The sequence below is a fragment of the Anguilla rostrata genome, chromosome 14 (genome assembly GCF_018555375.3).
Source record: "Anguilla rostrata isolate EN2019 chromosome 14, ASM1855537v3, whole genome shotgun sequence".
NCBI lineage: Eukaryota > Metazoa > Chordata > Actinopteri > Anguilliformes > Anguillidae > Anguilla > Anguilla rostrata.
In genome coordinates, this window is record NC_057946.1 from 16810352 (window position 1) to 16824991 (window position 14640).

The following is a 14640-nucleotide window of genomic DNA, read 5'->3' on the forward strand; positions in this document are numbered from 1 at the left end:
GCTGTGTAGAGGTTCTTTCTGACAGCTGGATGTTCGAGTGATCACATGCTTCTTTCGGTGGGAGCTCTACAACAGTATACTGATTGCCCTTTTTCATGGTACCCTGAGGAGGCGGGGCTTAGTAGCATTTACAAAATTGCCAGTGGGTTACATCAGCAATTTCATTAATATTTTAGTTCTCATTTTAGTATTGAGCATGAGAGAACAGGAGTGGTGGGTAAAAATTTCAAGGATTCAGTATTGATCGCACAGAATGCATTGCTTTTTTTTTCTAAAACGTCATTCAGACCCATTTCATATAGACAAAAGGGCTAGGTTTCAATCCTGTTCCCAGCAACAAAATGGCGACACAGTAAAAAACAAAAACAGAACAAAAAAATAAATAAAGCCAGCAAGTGGATATTATTTTTAGAGACAGATATGCCAATGCATGGGCTTCAAAACAGTGGCGGTGTTGTTTGTAGATATATTTCGGATTAAGCCTGGCTGAAATGTGTTGTTTTCCTTTTTAAATGGGTCATAATTCCCTCCAAGGCATGGACATCCTAGTGGCTGTACGTCACAAGGAGCCGATATGGAGAGCAACAGAAATCCAGGGGTAACCATGTGTATCAGCGAGTGTTTAGTCTGTCACAACAGGAAGCGTTGGAAAACATTATCTCTCACTCGGAGCGGGCTGCCGCAGTCTCCCACCGCACCCTCCATGAAAGAATAAAACTAATGTTTCCTGTTTTCGTCGAGTAACCGGCTAGCAGAAATAATATCAGGGGATAAAGGGAGCTGCCCTAGCAGCTAATTGGCTGACGTCTCATCAGAGGGCAGAGATTTCAGAGTTGTAAACATTGGCAAAAGTGAGTAGAGAGGGGGGAATATCGCTATTCTATAATGAGGGCTTATTAAGAATGCGCTTAGACTAAGCTAATTATGCATATCCTGATTATTCTTTGAACTGAAGAGAGGGAGGATTTGGTCACAGAGGAATGTGAAAGGTGCAGCCCCAGCATACTTCAACTCCAGCCTTTTGTAATAATGCTGTTTGTCCTGCAAGGGTGTCTTCTCTGCTGAACTCTGCGCAGCTCTTCATTTTTGCGGCTGTGGCGGCTAATTGCCTATTCAAGCCATGAAGCGCAATTTATCCGAGCTGTGCACCAGCTCTATTTGCTCCAAGAAGAAAGGAGTCAGCCCAGAATAAATTCTATTACTTTTATATCAGCATGGATATTGCTTATATACATATGTCAATAGTTAAATGTATGTCACCATAATATTGTTCAACGGGCGAGGGATATATTTTAATTACAATCTTCTTGCAAATCATTTTCCAGGAAATAGATGAGTTTTTTTTAATCACTCAGCTCTTTGTCGCATTGGCTGCATCACTTTTTTCCCCCTTGCCTCATTGCATGGTTGCCAAGGACACCCTTTAAGTCTGCAGTACATCTTGTGTGTTTGTCGAAGGGAGCATCCAGGTTTCTGTTGAGCTGCAGCTTTCCAGTACAGCGGGTCAATAAATGGATTGTTTCTTATGGATAGTTGATGGGTGCACATGGGGCCGCGTTTGGTTACCACAAGGTCCCAGAGAGACGGACACCTCCGCCCCCGTGATGTTAATTAGTTCCCATTAATTGCGGTGAGCTTGGAACAACTTTATGGCCCTCCCCTTTTCTCCGGGTGACGTGTTGTAAAACTTTAATGCCAGGGGTGTGTTAATTCGCGCAAGGTCATTTTTCATGGGAGCTGTCTCGGCAGAGGTTGCGTCTGTCTCGGCAGAGGTTGCGTTTGTCGCGTTGTTCCCATTAACGCGGTGTATGTACCCTGCTCCAAGCTGGAAGGAAGAACACTCCATAATGATCCCAGCGATTATTCCCAATGATCTGCTCCTGGGAATGCGGTAGGGCAATTAAAGGGAAGTATGTGTTAAAACAGATGCTGCTAACTCGGGCAGGACATTATTGATTGAGTCAATTAAAAACAGTTAATTCTCTGAGACTGGCAGTAGGTCAGGACACTTGTGTCATTGGTTTTTAATGATGGTACCCCCTGCTACAGACAAAACACTGCTTGTGCTGTGTCCGTTCCAAAGGCACTCAGAGCAATGTAAAGTAGAGCAATGGCTTGTTGTTAGAGACGGAGTTCACTGGACAGCATCTTCTTAAAAGGAACCCAATGTTCCAAGGAATTCTGGTTGCTTCAGTGTGGCATCAGTGTGGGTACTACAAATGAATTCCATTCTGTCATCACGTTGCCATTGGGAAGCAATTTGAATTTAGTGGGAGTAGCATGGAAAAGCTACCCCAGCTAAAACAACGTTCACTTACACAATGTACAATTATTACTAATTGTTATTGGCATCAGCTGAAGAGAAAGATTACTTCTTGTGTCACTGTGTATCTCTGGCTTAATTCGTGCTCAGGCTGTACTTATTCTGTAGAATGTAATTACACTGTCTACCAATGGCTCTGTTCCTTGCATCTGGTTTTAATCACAGTGTGTGAATAGGGAAATATTAATTATGAGAAGCAGTGGAGGTTGTATATTTATTCACTCTGATAGAAATTAATATTCAGAACACTGGTTTCCTCTATTATATAGCCTTACATTAATATTCAGTGCATTTTCCACGAGCGCTGTGATATGTATCACTGCACTCTAAGGCTGTGACTTTGAAGCGATGGTGCTGCTGTTCTGAAGCGACAGATTGATGTGTCTGTTAATGCAGGAGGTGCTCCTACGCCGCCGGTGACATTCGCCTTGGCCCCGCCCCCCTTCTCCTAGACTAGGGCGCGGCAACCGGGGGAATAATCTCTCGATGCCGTTAGCAGAAGATCTGTGAAAAAGGATTCAAATGGTATCCAAAGCAGGTTCCTGCTGCGGAAGCCATCTTATCTGTTTTGGAAAGGTTGCTTGCAAAATGCCTCTCCTCTCTCCTATATCTAGCAATCATCTGACTCACTTGAAGATGCCACTCCCAAAAAAAATATAAGTAAAAAAATTCCCTCACAACCTCTGTGTCCACCTCTGTGTGAGTGAGACAGCCGTTTCTCTTTATAGCTTTGACATTTATTCATACAAATAATATATATATATATATTATAGTGATGTAATGTGCAAATTAACCCAACTGCATCACATGACTGTCCTTAGATCTGCAGTAGGACATAAACCATAGAACCACCTTTTTTCGGTTTCCAGCCATATTAGATGTTTGCAGCTGGACTGGCTTTTTACTTAAAAATAAAAACATGGACCTTTCTTTGCCTCAAGGGTCTCATTTCTTTTTTTTGTTAAAATGGCTGCTAGTAAGCGGCACAGTATGAAATTGACTTGATGTCAGCACTGGCTCGTGGGAATGAGGTAACATCGCAAAGACTTTCTGCTTTTCCTTGGAGACCTCTCTGCAGAGGACATCTGTAAAGGATTTTGTATTCATAAAGAGCATCTGCGGGGAGGTTTATGCCATTCAAGGAGATAATCTTATGTCTTTTCTTAGTAGCCATTTACTCAGTGGGGGGGGGGGGGACCCTAAACACATCTTCTGTACATCTGAGTGTGTCGGTATTTAATTCCACCAGGAAATCCAGTGAGACCTGGAAGAGACGTTGGATTTTTTATTCTGTGGCATAACCTCTCTCGGCACAGTGAACAATGCAAGGGGGGGAGAGGGGTTGTGATCGTAAAAAACAAGCATGTTCTTAAGATTTTGTGCTCCCAGTGTGGATGGAGGGCCATGGTAACATTTGTATTACTGACTGGCTTTCTGCTCTGTCTCTAGAGTTCAATCCATGTGACCCACTTTTTCTTCACAGTGCCGAAGAATCATCATGTCAGATGAATACACCGAGAGACACTTCCATCCAAGCCGATAAAGAGCAAGCCATCACTCCATTTTTGGAGTTCAGGCTGGGGGTAGCTGCAGCTTAGAACCGATTTGTATTTATTTATGCTCTGCACCATAAACCAACTGTATATCACTGTTTCTTTCTTTTGTTGGTCAGTATTTCTGCTTTTATGTTTGTAAAATGAAGTATTTTAAGAGTTCCTGTCAACAGAACCTTGTGATTTATGTTAATAGTTTTGGCAATTTTTTTTTCTTTGGCTGGTATGCTGCTACTACTTCAGCTTTTTTAGTTTATGTAAAAATATTTGTTCTGGTGCTTCTGGGTGGGGCTCCTGTAGGAACCTGATTTTATATGGGTTGGCATGGTAATATACCTGCATGGAGTTTTTGACCAATTGTTAATGCACATCAAAACAAACTGCAAATGAGGTTATGAACATAATTTCCTAGTAGTTACTCTTGTTACATTATGATTTTTATCAATGGGAATTTGTTTTTGTGGGAGATTTTTGATAAGGTAAAAATGAAATGCTGGCATGCCTACCTGTGCACATTATTCTTCATTTTTGTATCCCTGGTAGCGCAGCTCTAACTCAGGAGTCAGGACATAGCTCGACATCTTAATGACAGAGGGGAAAATGTAAGGTAAAGAAGGGATGAAGTGAAATGAATCAGAAGGATAGGGCTCTTCTAAAACCTCATTTCCCCTCCCACGCCTGCGTCTGTTTGAGTGACTGCGGCGATCCAGCTGTGATCACACCCTTTACAACTGACTGAGCTCTCGTTATCATTAATAAGAGAGGAATCCTGGCATGTCTGCCAAGCATAGCTTAGACTGCTACGTCCACGTCTGCATCTCGCTGAGATGTTCAGGGCAAAGCATGCTGGGATGAGGGATCCTAGCGACAGGGCTGAGTGTGTCCTTTTAAGAAAAACATCAAAAAATTAGCTCTGGAACTGTACATTGTTTAATTTGTCAGTTGTGTTTCATTTGTGCCAAATTATATGACTTCGGAGGCCTGTAATGGTTTGAGTTTTTGAACAAAGCCAAGGGTTTTTGTAAGACATCCGCCCACTGAAAGTTACATTGCTATTGCATTGTATTGCTTAACCGACCCCAATGTTCACTTTAACATTGCTTAGCTATGGAGTGGTAGAGAAACTCCGTCCTGTCCCCCAGGACAAGTCTTATATAATATATAACCAGGGAACCCACCTCTAGCTGTTCACATAGAGGGGCCATGGGTAAAAATTTCTAAAGTGATCTTGTATGGTTCAGCTTGAGGTAGAACAGACAACCTTCATGTGTAAGGTCCTGGCTAACTTAAGCTTACTCTATGCTGGCAGGACAAAACGAATCACTTCCCTCTACTGCGGAATCCTCAGGCAGCCAGTGGCAGAATAAAGGCTATTTGGTTCATAGCGGTCACCTTTTACAAACGGACCCACTGAGGAGGTCCACATAGCTGTGTTTTGATTGAATAGATGTAACAGAGGAATTCCATTCAGGATTTGTGCCCAAGTCTCTTAGGTCCAAAGGAACCAAGTAGATGCTGATGCTTTGAACCCTGCAGATGTTTGGCATGTTCTAGCCAGGTCACGTACAGTACAAAAACAACACTGCTGCTCAGACGGATTGTCTCTGCATGTCAACGAGATGCAGAGGCTCACTGTTGTGCAGCACATCTAATCACCTCCAAGAGCCTCTCCACATTTACCCCTCTGCTAAATAAATGGGCATTCCCAAAGCACAGCCTCCTCTGAGGGTCTCTCGGCAACAACAGACCTTTCATCGGTGGGCTTAATCATGACGGGGGTGGAGCTCTGCAGTCAGAATGCTCGTTAGCAAGCTCCCTTTTCGCCTCATCGCTCCGTTTCTGAGCAGGCATGTAACTGGGGACACAGTTTTCATCAACCGCAAGCGTTCGACGCAAAGCCTTCTCTTCCTGCCTGGAGAGGCTTTGAAGTGCAGACCTTTTCTTTAACCTCAGTTCTTCATCCTCTCAAACAGTCGCCCCCCAAAGAGATGGCCAACCATTGCTGAGCAAACTTCCTCACAGGTCAAGAGGTACGGGTGATAAAATGCTTTGAAAGCCTCCAGCCAGATGTCCCATTCGAGGGTATTCGGGTGGGAGGAAACGCGATATTTCGCATAGATTTATTCTGATGTTCACGGACGTGGAAAAGTTTGATCTTTCTTTGTGTTGCTTGTTTCTCCGGGTGAACCCTTGTGGACTGTAGTCCCCAGGGCCTTCAAGGGTGAAGGATGGTTAGGCTAAAGGAATCCTCTCTGCTCTATAGTACAGAGGGCAGAGAACCCAAAGCTGTTGATTTTGCCAATTAGTTGTGTAGCTTGTTTTACTTTTTTCTCTTTCTTTTTTAACCTTCATTGCTCTGTATTTTGCTTTTGGGATTTCCACGTTTGAGTGAGTTCAGCGCATATATGCCGAGCTCTTGAATATTTAGATGAAGTCAATTATATACAAGGACAATCCATTTTAAAGGAGTTGAATCAGGTTATGGTAAATGCCAAGTCCTCCCATTATTTTAGCTTGCGAGTTTCATCTGAAAGGTCACAGCATACATATCCATGTTCTCTGTTTGCCTTTTCCTCTTATTTGCCATGGAAACGCTTGAGGACATAGCTCTTTATCAGGATGTGGAGCTTTAGTATCAAGTCTTTATGGGTATCTATGGAATGGCATGCAAAGATAAACACAAGTATGGGTGTAATGCATAGGTTAGTGTGTGTGTGTATACACAAGCATGTTGGTGTGTCTGGGTGGTTCCCTGTTCTTTGTCAAAGCACTATAGGTTTTTGTGTAAGAATGTATGTTTGAATATACCAAATTCTAAAAGTGTTATAGAGTGGGCTAATAGATAGATATATAGGTGAATGGATTGATACATACAGAAATATATTTAAATGCATGCAATACAATAACATAATACCGTAAATTAACTCTTATGCAACATGCATACTTTATGCTAATATTGGGAAAATGCAACTGAAACATGTCAGAAATAAAGTGTCACTGCAGTTGGAGTGGAATTAATTTGCTCAAAGTAATTTATATTTGTTCCTGCTAAAATTTAATTGTGTCTGAATGACTGATCTCTAATGCTGTATTCAGTCTGGTTTAAATGAGGGAAGAGTTGTCTTGAGCAGGTTTGTTTGTGGTATGGGAATGAGAATGCACCCCAGTGGGGGTTAGAGCTGTTATGATGGAGCCTCCAGAGGGGTGCTGGGTCCGTGCTGAGGGGTGGTGCTAGCCGCTGTGGAGGGTAATGATGCAGCAGGGGAGCGCTGGGATAGGCAAGGCCAGCATGAATTGAACTGGGGGACTTGAGTCATGGCATCATCACAGAGACACAAGGCATGGGTTCTCACTGCTCTCGGTGCTGCTTTAGGATCCAGTGTGTGTCTGATGTCCTGGTTTACACACATACCCATCCACACACACACACCCATGCACACACACGCACACATGCGCACACACACACACACACACGCTCTCACACACACACACACACACACACAGTATCTTTGCCCTCCCAGTGACTCCAGCTATCTCTAAAATTGGATTTTAATATAAATTAGCACAGAAGGGCCTGCAAGTATTGCCATTGCTTCATAACAGTGCTTTTAATATATCAAAAAAAATTATGCTTTAAATTATCCATATTCTCAATTGGCCTTATTCTTAGTGGGCCATTGTACCTCTACCTGGGGGAAGCAAATCTCTCTCAGCTGTGGCCCCTGACCCTGGAAGTGTGGTGTCTTGTAGTGGTTTGCTGATAGCCTTCAAGGTCCACACAATCCACTGCTCCCAGATCCCCTCAGGCAGGAGAATTAAAGCTCTCACAGGCCGTGACATCCCTCTACTCTCCCCATCTCCAGAGAAACCAGTGGAGAGAAAGGCCACGTGAAACACACACATACGCACACATGCACACACACACGCACACATGCACACACACACACACACACACACACACACACACATGCACACACACACACACACACACACGCACACTGCCAGAAAGCCTTTATCTCCTGCCTTCAGGACGATGCTCGCCTTATTTCATTTTGCCATTTAATTCAATCAGATGGACAGCACTTTATGAGTTTCTGCTGTCAGCCCAGCTCTGGGGAGCTTGTCCATGCTGGAGAGGTTTTTTATTTATTTTTTTCCTCTATTTCTTTTTTTCCCCTCTCTCCCCTGTTTATTATTGTTGATGTGTTCGCCTCTCCCTCCCGCTCCCTGCACCGGCTCTCGCTCCGTCGGCCTCTTTCTCAGGATGGTAATGATGCTGAGGCATGGCTCGGCTGATCCGATGTGACAGTAATGCAGAGAGTGCTATACTCTCTCTTATTAGGCCTGAGACCAGGAAGGAAGCTGAAAGAGGCACCATTCGGCCTCCGAGTCATAATTGAATACAGAGCACTTTGCCTTCAATTAAGCAGCAGTAGGGAGAAGCGGCGCGCAGCATCTATATTATGTGCAATATGAGGGAGTCACGGCAGGGCTTGTTATTATTCTCCTGGCCCTTCAGACTCCTGACTACTTCAGGCAGCCGATTCCTGAAGAAATGACACATTTGCACTTAGCCGGCCCAGCGGGAGCCAAGCAGCTCCAAAAGCATTTATATCGCTATCCAGTAGTCGAGGGCAAGTCGCCACTGTACGGTCAGGACGTTGTAACTCATTTATATTAATATCATTTTTATGTGTACCTCCTGTCTGTTTTAGGTCATTCGCCGGGTGTGTGCAGCATGCTCTCCTGTGCTACTTTGAAGGATGCAGAACTCTCGATTGGGGAAGGGGGGGATTGTCTGTCATGGTCCACCTTATGGCTGATTTACCCGATTTAATGAATCGGATGATTGATGGGCCAGGTTGGGCCTCTGTCCTCGCTCTTGAGAAGGTGACTTTAGAGTGACAGGCTGGAGTGGTGTAGGCTTCCTGAATGAAGCCCCCGCCCCACAGTACCTGTCTGGAGGACTGTGCCCTCTGTCCTGTGTGCCGAAACATCCCTCCTGTCGAACGGGGAGGGGACGCAGGAGCAGCCCTGACCTTATCTCCCAGATAAAGACGGGGGAGGCCTGGAGAGGAGCTCATGCAGTAATTGGCCCGACGTTATGCACTGGAGCCAGCATGCAAAACTTGGGCTAATTATAGGCTGCGTTATTATGAGACCAGCAAAGGTCATGGCCGAGCGGGCGTGGGTGTGCAGAGCTCCACGTCTGAGCTCTCCAACTGGAGCACTGTGTGTTTCTAGGGTTGTTTGCTTGCTGAAATTGTTGAAAGAGATGTTTTTTGGAAGGAAGAAATGCTAATATAGCAGAAACGCAGGAGTTCATCAGCTGGTGTTCCAGCAAATGTGGCAACGTTTATCATCAGCCAGGTCATAAAATATAGTTACTGGTTCTTTTTGGTCTTGCTCCCACTGAAGCCCCAGTCAAAGAAAGCTGCTTCATGTGGAGTTTAGGTGCATCCTGCTTAGCTGGAGGGCTTTAGGAAAAGAGGGAGGAAGCGCACGTTGACTGCTCAGCAAACTCCCCCCTTGCTGTTTTCCATGATCTCTTTTCAGATAGGCAGCTGTGTGGAGGAGTCGTAATGGGTCTGAACTCGTTTTGGAATCTTTGGATGGGGCCTTGCTTTCTTTTTACCCTCATACCCTGTTTTTACTGTTTTTATTTCAACCCTGGAGTTCTTACTTCACCTGCCTTTTAATCACAAGCAGAAATGTGCACAGTGCTTTTCCCCAGGCTTGGTGTACAATAGCAATGCTTTTTTGTTTTTGTCTCCTTTGTCTCCTTGTTGTCCCTCCCTGCCTGCTAGCTGAGTCAGGCTGTGCTGTGCTGTGCTGCATTCCCTCTGTTCTGTGTGCAGCTGTGTGCTGCTGCACAGGTCGACTGTATCCCAGCTCCTAGAGTTGTGTTCTCAGAATACTTTTCTGTCTGTTTCCCAGCTCCACTGTATATCATTTAGATGGCTTTGGTCTCCTCAAATCTTGGCCTTCAGAATAGTGTACATTAGTCTGGTCGCACACACAGTCTCTTGTTGTAAAACATACCCATATGTCTTTTTTATGGTCTGCTTGATAGCTGTATTGAAATATTTCAGGAACATTTTCAGCCTGGTCCTGCCAACTGTTTCAAGAACACGGCTTCTTGTCTGATCACACGTGTGCTCACAGTTTGTAGTTGTGTGTGTAACAGACACACACACATACACACACACACAGAACTCCTATTGGCTCTTTCTCTTTATCTCTCTCTCTCTCTCTCTCTCTCTCTCTGTCTCTTCTCTCTCTCTCTATATAAGTTTTCCAAAGTAGGTCATCTATTCTGAGCTTCTGAATAAAATGATTGAAATATTTGCCTGCTGTCTCTAGACTGGGCATCAGCACTAGCCAATCAGCAGGATTACAAGCTGGGGGTAGCCGGAGAAACACACCAGCACATGGCTTTTCTCGATAATGAACACAATCAGACAGATTAAATTACAATGAGGGAGTGGGGCTGTTTAGCACAGGGTCCAAGAATAGCTGCTTGATTCATTTGGGATAAAACATCTCTCATCACAGAGCTGCCTCATCTGCTGGCTCCAAGTCACTAGAGGATTTGAGTGAGTCATCATTTCACCGGAAGCTTTAAGTCTTTTCAAAACCATAGCCTGTGGTGTCACCTCCTTTAAGGACACATCCATACGGACCGCTAAACACTTTAACTTTTTAAAAAGTGTTATGAGTTTCCAATAGGGCCTCAGCTGAAATCGTAGCTCACTTAAAGTGCATTGCCATTATTGTATTCCATTATTCATTTGCTGTGGAGATGTCTCCATCTAGAATGACTTGCATTACATCCCTTTTTACGTATGAGCCATTTGTAGCCCCCTGATTATGAATCCAGTTCCCCAATAACTGAGCTACTTAGCTACCTCTGTTATGGCATGCTTTTGTGTACCAGAGAGCCTTGTTAGGTCACTGTTGCTATTGACCAAGCTCAACCACAAAGAGAGTATCTGCTCATGACCACTTTAAAGACCTTTATATAACATAATGCATAGTCATTTAAAGGCCATATGTACTCACCATGTAAGCTAACTATCTGTCTAAGTTTACAGCTTCTCTCAGCAGGCTTGCTAAATTAACTGATGGTATGAGCACAGCATCTATTCTAAAATTTCCTAAGCTCTTATGGGCTAGTCAGTACATGTCAATCACTTGATTGCTTCAACTTAGTTAGAAACTGCTGCTGAAGATGCCAGCAAATATTTTTGTTAAATTTAAAAAGTCATCACACATGGTCCTTGGTCCTGGTAGAAGTAACATTCAGAAATGTGTACATTGTCTTGAGTGTACACAAACATAAAGCCACATTCTCAGTTCCCCTTGAAGCTTTGTGGTCTCCCACCACTTTCATGTTTCATGAAATTGAATTAGTGCTGATTGTTCATCATTCTGGCAAAGCGCCTCTTGTTTGGTTTGGTCATTGCTAAAATATTACTTGTGATGTAGCCTAGATGAAGCCTCACCAGGTCTGTGGCATCCTTCTTTCTCACATAAGAAATGATTTGGCCAAATTCGGTCCCTTCTAGGTCCTCGGTCTAGAGAACACCCCAGTGAACTGAGGAACAGAGACCATACCATTAACACAAAGTTGAGCTGATACTCAGTTGGTCCCACTGGCTATTTTTGAAATTTAGGATGGCAGGACTAAGTTGTATGACCTTGCTAGAGTGCATGATTCTTTCAAAGTGTGACAGTCTTGTGGTTCTTAAATGTATATAAGTGTACAGTGTATGCTACTCTAAGCACTGTCATCAAAAGTCATCAAAATTATTCCAATGAGGTTTTTATCAACATCTGTTTCACATAGCCCTGGATCACAAGCACCTGTATTTCTGCCCAGATGGGAGGGGGGTGTGCTGGAGGGGTGTTTGTTTACATTCCAGCTGTTAAGAGCCCACTGTTTTCCATTCTTATTTGGAGTTCCCATTCATTTTACACAGGTTTATATCAGCCATTCATGCTCATAGCTACAATGTGAATGCATGCCATAATAGCAGTTGATTGAAAAGAACAATTATCACCAGAAGAGCTTCAGATTACTTTGTTATGGGCGGTATCGTGCCAAAATTACTGCAAGAAAGTTTCTAATGACCAGACTTTGTTACTGATGTCTGTATTTTGCGGCGCTTTTGATGAAAGCAGTGTTTTATGTTTAACATAGTTCTTCCTGTTTTCCTTTCCAAAGAATGAAACCCAGTTCTTCAAGTGCCATGCTTGTTTAGGCCTGGTCTGAATAAACCTTGTGTGATTGCAGTAATGTTTGCCTGCCTTTCATGTTCTCCATATTAGGTTCCACTTCATTAATAAGACCTTTGGGTGTGTCTTGTCTACCTCCAGATTTTAAAGGGTGGGTGTGTTGCAATGTAATGCAAGTAATCTGGATAAATTCCCTTCTGGGACTGATACAATTATGGTTGAAATGTGTTGAGAATAGAAAATGAAGGGCAGCATGTCTACTGTCCTTTAAAAACATAACAATTGTGACCCACCCACCAAATATAAATGAGAAATTGAATGCTCATTGTCTCCAACTTTCTCAAAGGTGCTTGCCTCAATGCAATATTCTGAGTTTGGGTCAACGGTTTAATGTGGTGTCTAAAAGTTATAAGGAGGTTGAAGTTGCTGAGGAATTCTCACTCACTCTGTTGGGCTTGCTTCCTTCCTTCTCTCAGGACTTCTTGACGGATCTGATGATGTCTGAGGTCGACCGGTGTGGGGACAACGAGCACCTCATTTTCCGGGAGAACACTCTGGCCACCAAGGCCATCGAGGAGTACCTCAAACTGGTGGGGCAGAAATACCTACAGGATGCACTGGGTATGTAAGCATGCAATGCAGATCGGGCGCTGACAAGAACCTCCATGATCCCAGATAAAAGGGTCTTTGTTATTGCCTCCACCTGAGCAGAGAAATGGCTGCTGTAATCTGGATAGAAGCAGAAAAGAAAAGTCATTCAACCTGTGATAGAATCTTCTGTGTAGATGAAGAGCATTGGTTCTCTTCCCGCCTTTGTGCTTGGTGACATTTGTGGATCCCCTGGAGGTCGTGTGGGAGAAAAAGCAATAACATTTATCTCCCCTGCAAGTGTCCTTAAGCTTTCACATGGACACTGCCTGTCCCTTTTTCTCATTTCGATTTATATTTAGGCCTAGGCTCCCGAGAGACCTCCTAGACCTTGAATGAGAGCCCCCACAATGCACCTGGGAAGTTGGGCCTCTGGCACACAAACATCTCCTCAGCCAATCAGGCTGTGACTCCAGGGGGGAAACTGGCCATCACAGAACACAGTGTACAGCACCTGCAGTGTTTTCTCACACACAGCCATCTAATCGGTTCAAAGGATGTAGGTCCACAGCCAGAGCAGCACTCACTCAAAATTGAGGCTACAAACATGGAACATCGCCAAGCTATGTGGCAAGCAAAGTTTGCCCTTCACCAAGGTCTTTTGTCTTTTTAAAACACTGAGCACAAGCAGCACTGAGCACTTTTGTTAGGACTGATGTTATCCCTGTGATGGCACAACCTTATCATTTAAAACATCCTGTGGTGATTATCTTGCATGAAAGATGGCCATCAGAAGACCCAGGGGAAGCAGACTGTTTCTTCGGTGAAATATCTTGAATTCATTCCTGTAACCTCCCCGGGTACATTACAAAATAATGTACATTTCTAAAGATCAATTAAGGTCTGCATAGGGTTTAGCGCTTAGAATGATGAATTGAACCCTCCAAGTTCTGGGAGATGTACATATCTGTATGTGCCATTTTCATTTTCATCTGAAGAAGGTAAACTCTGTTCTTTACTTAGATCTAATCTTATCCATGTATATTTGAAGGCATGAATACATCTCTAGGTTGGGATGAGAATACATTGAAGGTTGTGAATAATTCATGAGTGTTTTTTCTAAGAATTAACGTCGTTTGAAGCAGCACTGAATTATTCAAGATGTCACTCCTGAAGATTGACTGGTTCTGGCAGATTCTGGGAGAGACACAAGGACACAACAATCTCCTTCAACTCCTACACCATTAGAAGTTTCATTTTGCCCAAAATGAGAAAATCCCTCTCTGGTCATTTTGGTAGCAAAAGCTTTTCCCTGTTTTAATCGCCATGACTAACTGTATGGAGAAAATGACTTTACCCTAATATCGCAGCTGAAAGAAGTGGCTGTAATAATAGAGAGCTGCACTCTGTAGGACCAGTCAATGAATTCCTCTCAGGGAGATGATCTGGCCATCTATAGCAGGGGTCAGATGCCCGCAGTGGACCTTTTTTTTTGTACACAGCAGGGTGACATAATTTAAAAGAAGGAGCATACCCACAGATACTCGGTTAAAAAGAAAAAAAAGGAACAAAAACACCGTCCATGTTTCTGAACAAATTATACTCACTAACAGGATTACAGAATTATGACATTTTGACATTAAACAATAACAAACTCAGTACTTATTTAAATTTCAACTGGTAGCAAATGTTTTCAAGTCACTGTAGAACGCGATTACGGTTCATAGCATTGTGAATTTATCTAAGAAGCGAAGTGCTTAAACAGAATAAATGTATGCCTTTGGGATGGCTGCAGAACGTACCATGAACTTGGAACTGGGTTCATAGTTAGGGTAATTGATAGAACTCATTACTTAAAATATAGTTTTCTGCAGGCTTACTTAATTGGCTAAGCTGGGCTGAGATTCACTGACTAGCTACCACTGAGTTACTGACTCC

General features: G+C 43.4%; 1 protein-coding gene across 12 annotated transcripts in view; it reads left to right on the forward strand.

Annotated features, from left to right (window-relative positions):
* LOC135239253 (disabled homolog 2-interacting protein-like) overlaps nucleotides 1–14640 on the forward strand; it is a 247700-nt gene that overhangs the window by 205294 nt on the left and 27766 nt on the right. For all 12 annotated transcript variants that reach the window (XM_064307789.1, XM_064307787.1, XM_064307788.1 and 9 more), the window contains one exon: nucleotides 12591–12735. In XM_064307789.1, coding sequence (XP_064163859.1) covers nucleotides 12591–12735 — 145 coding nt within the window. The remainder of the gene's footprint in view (nucleotides 1–12590; nucleotides 12736–14640) is intronic.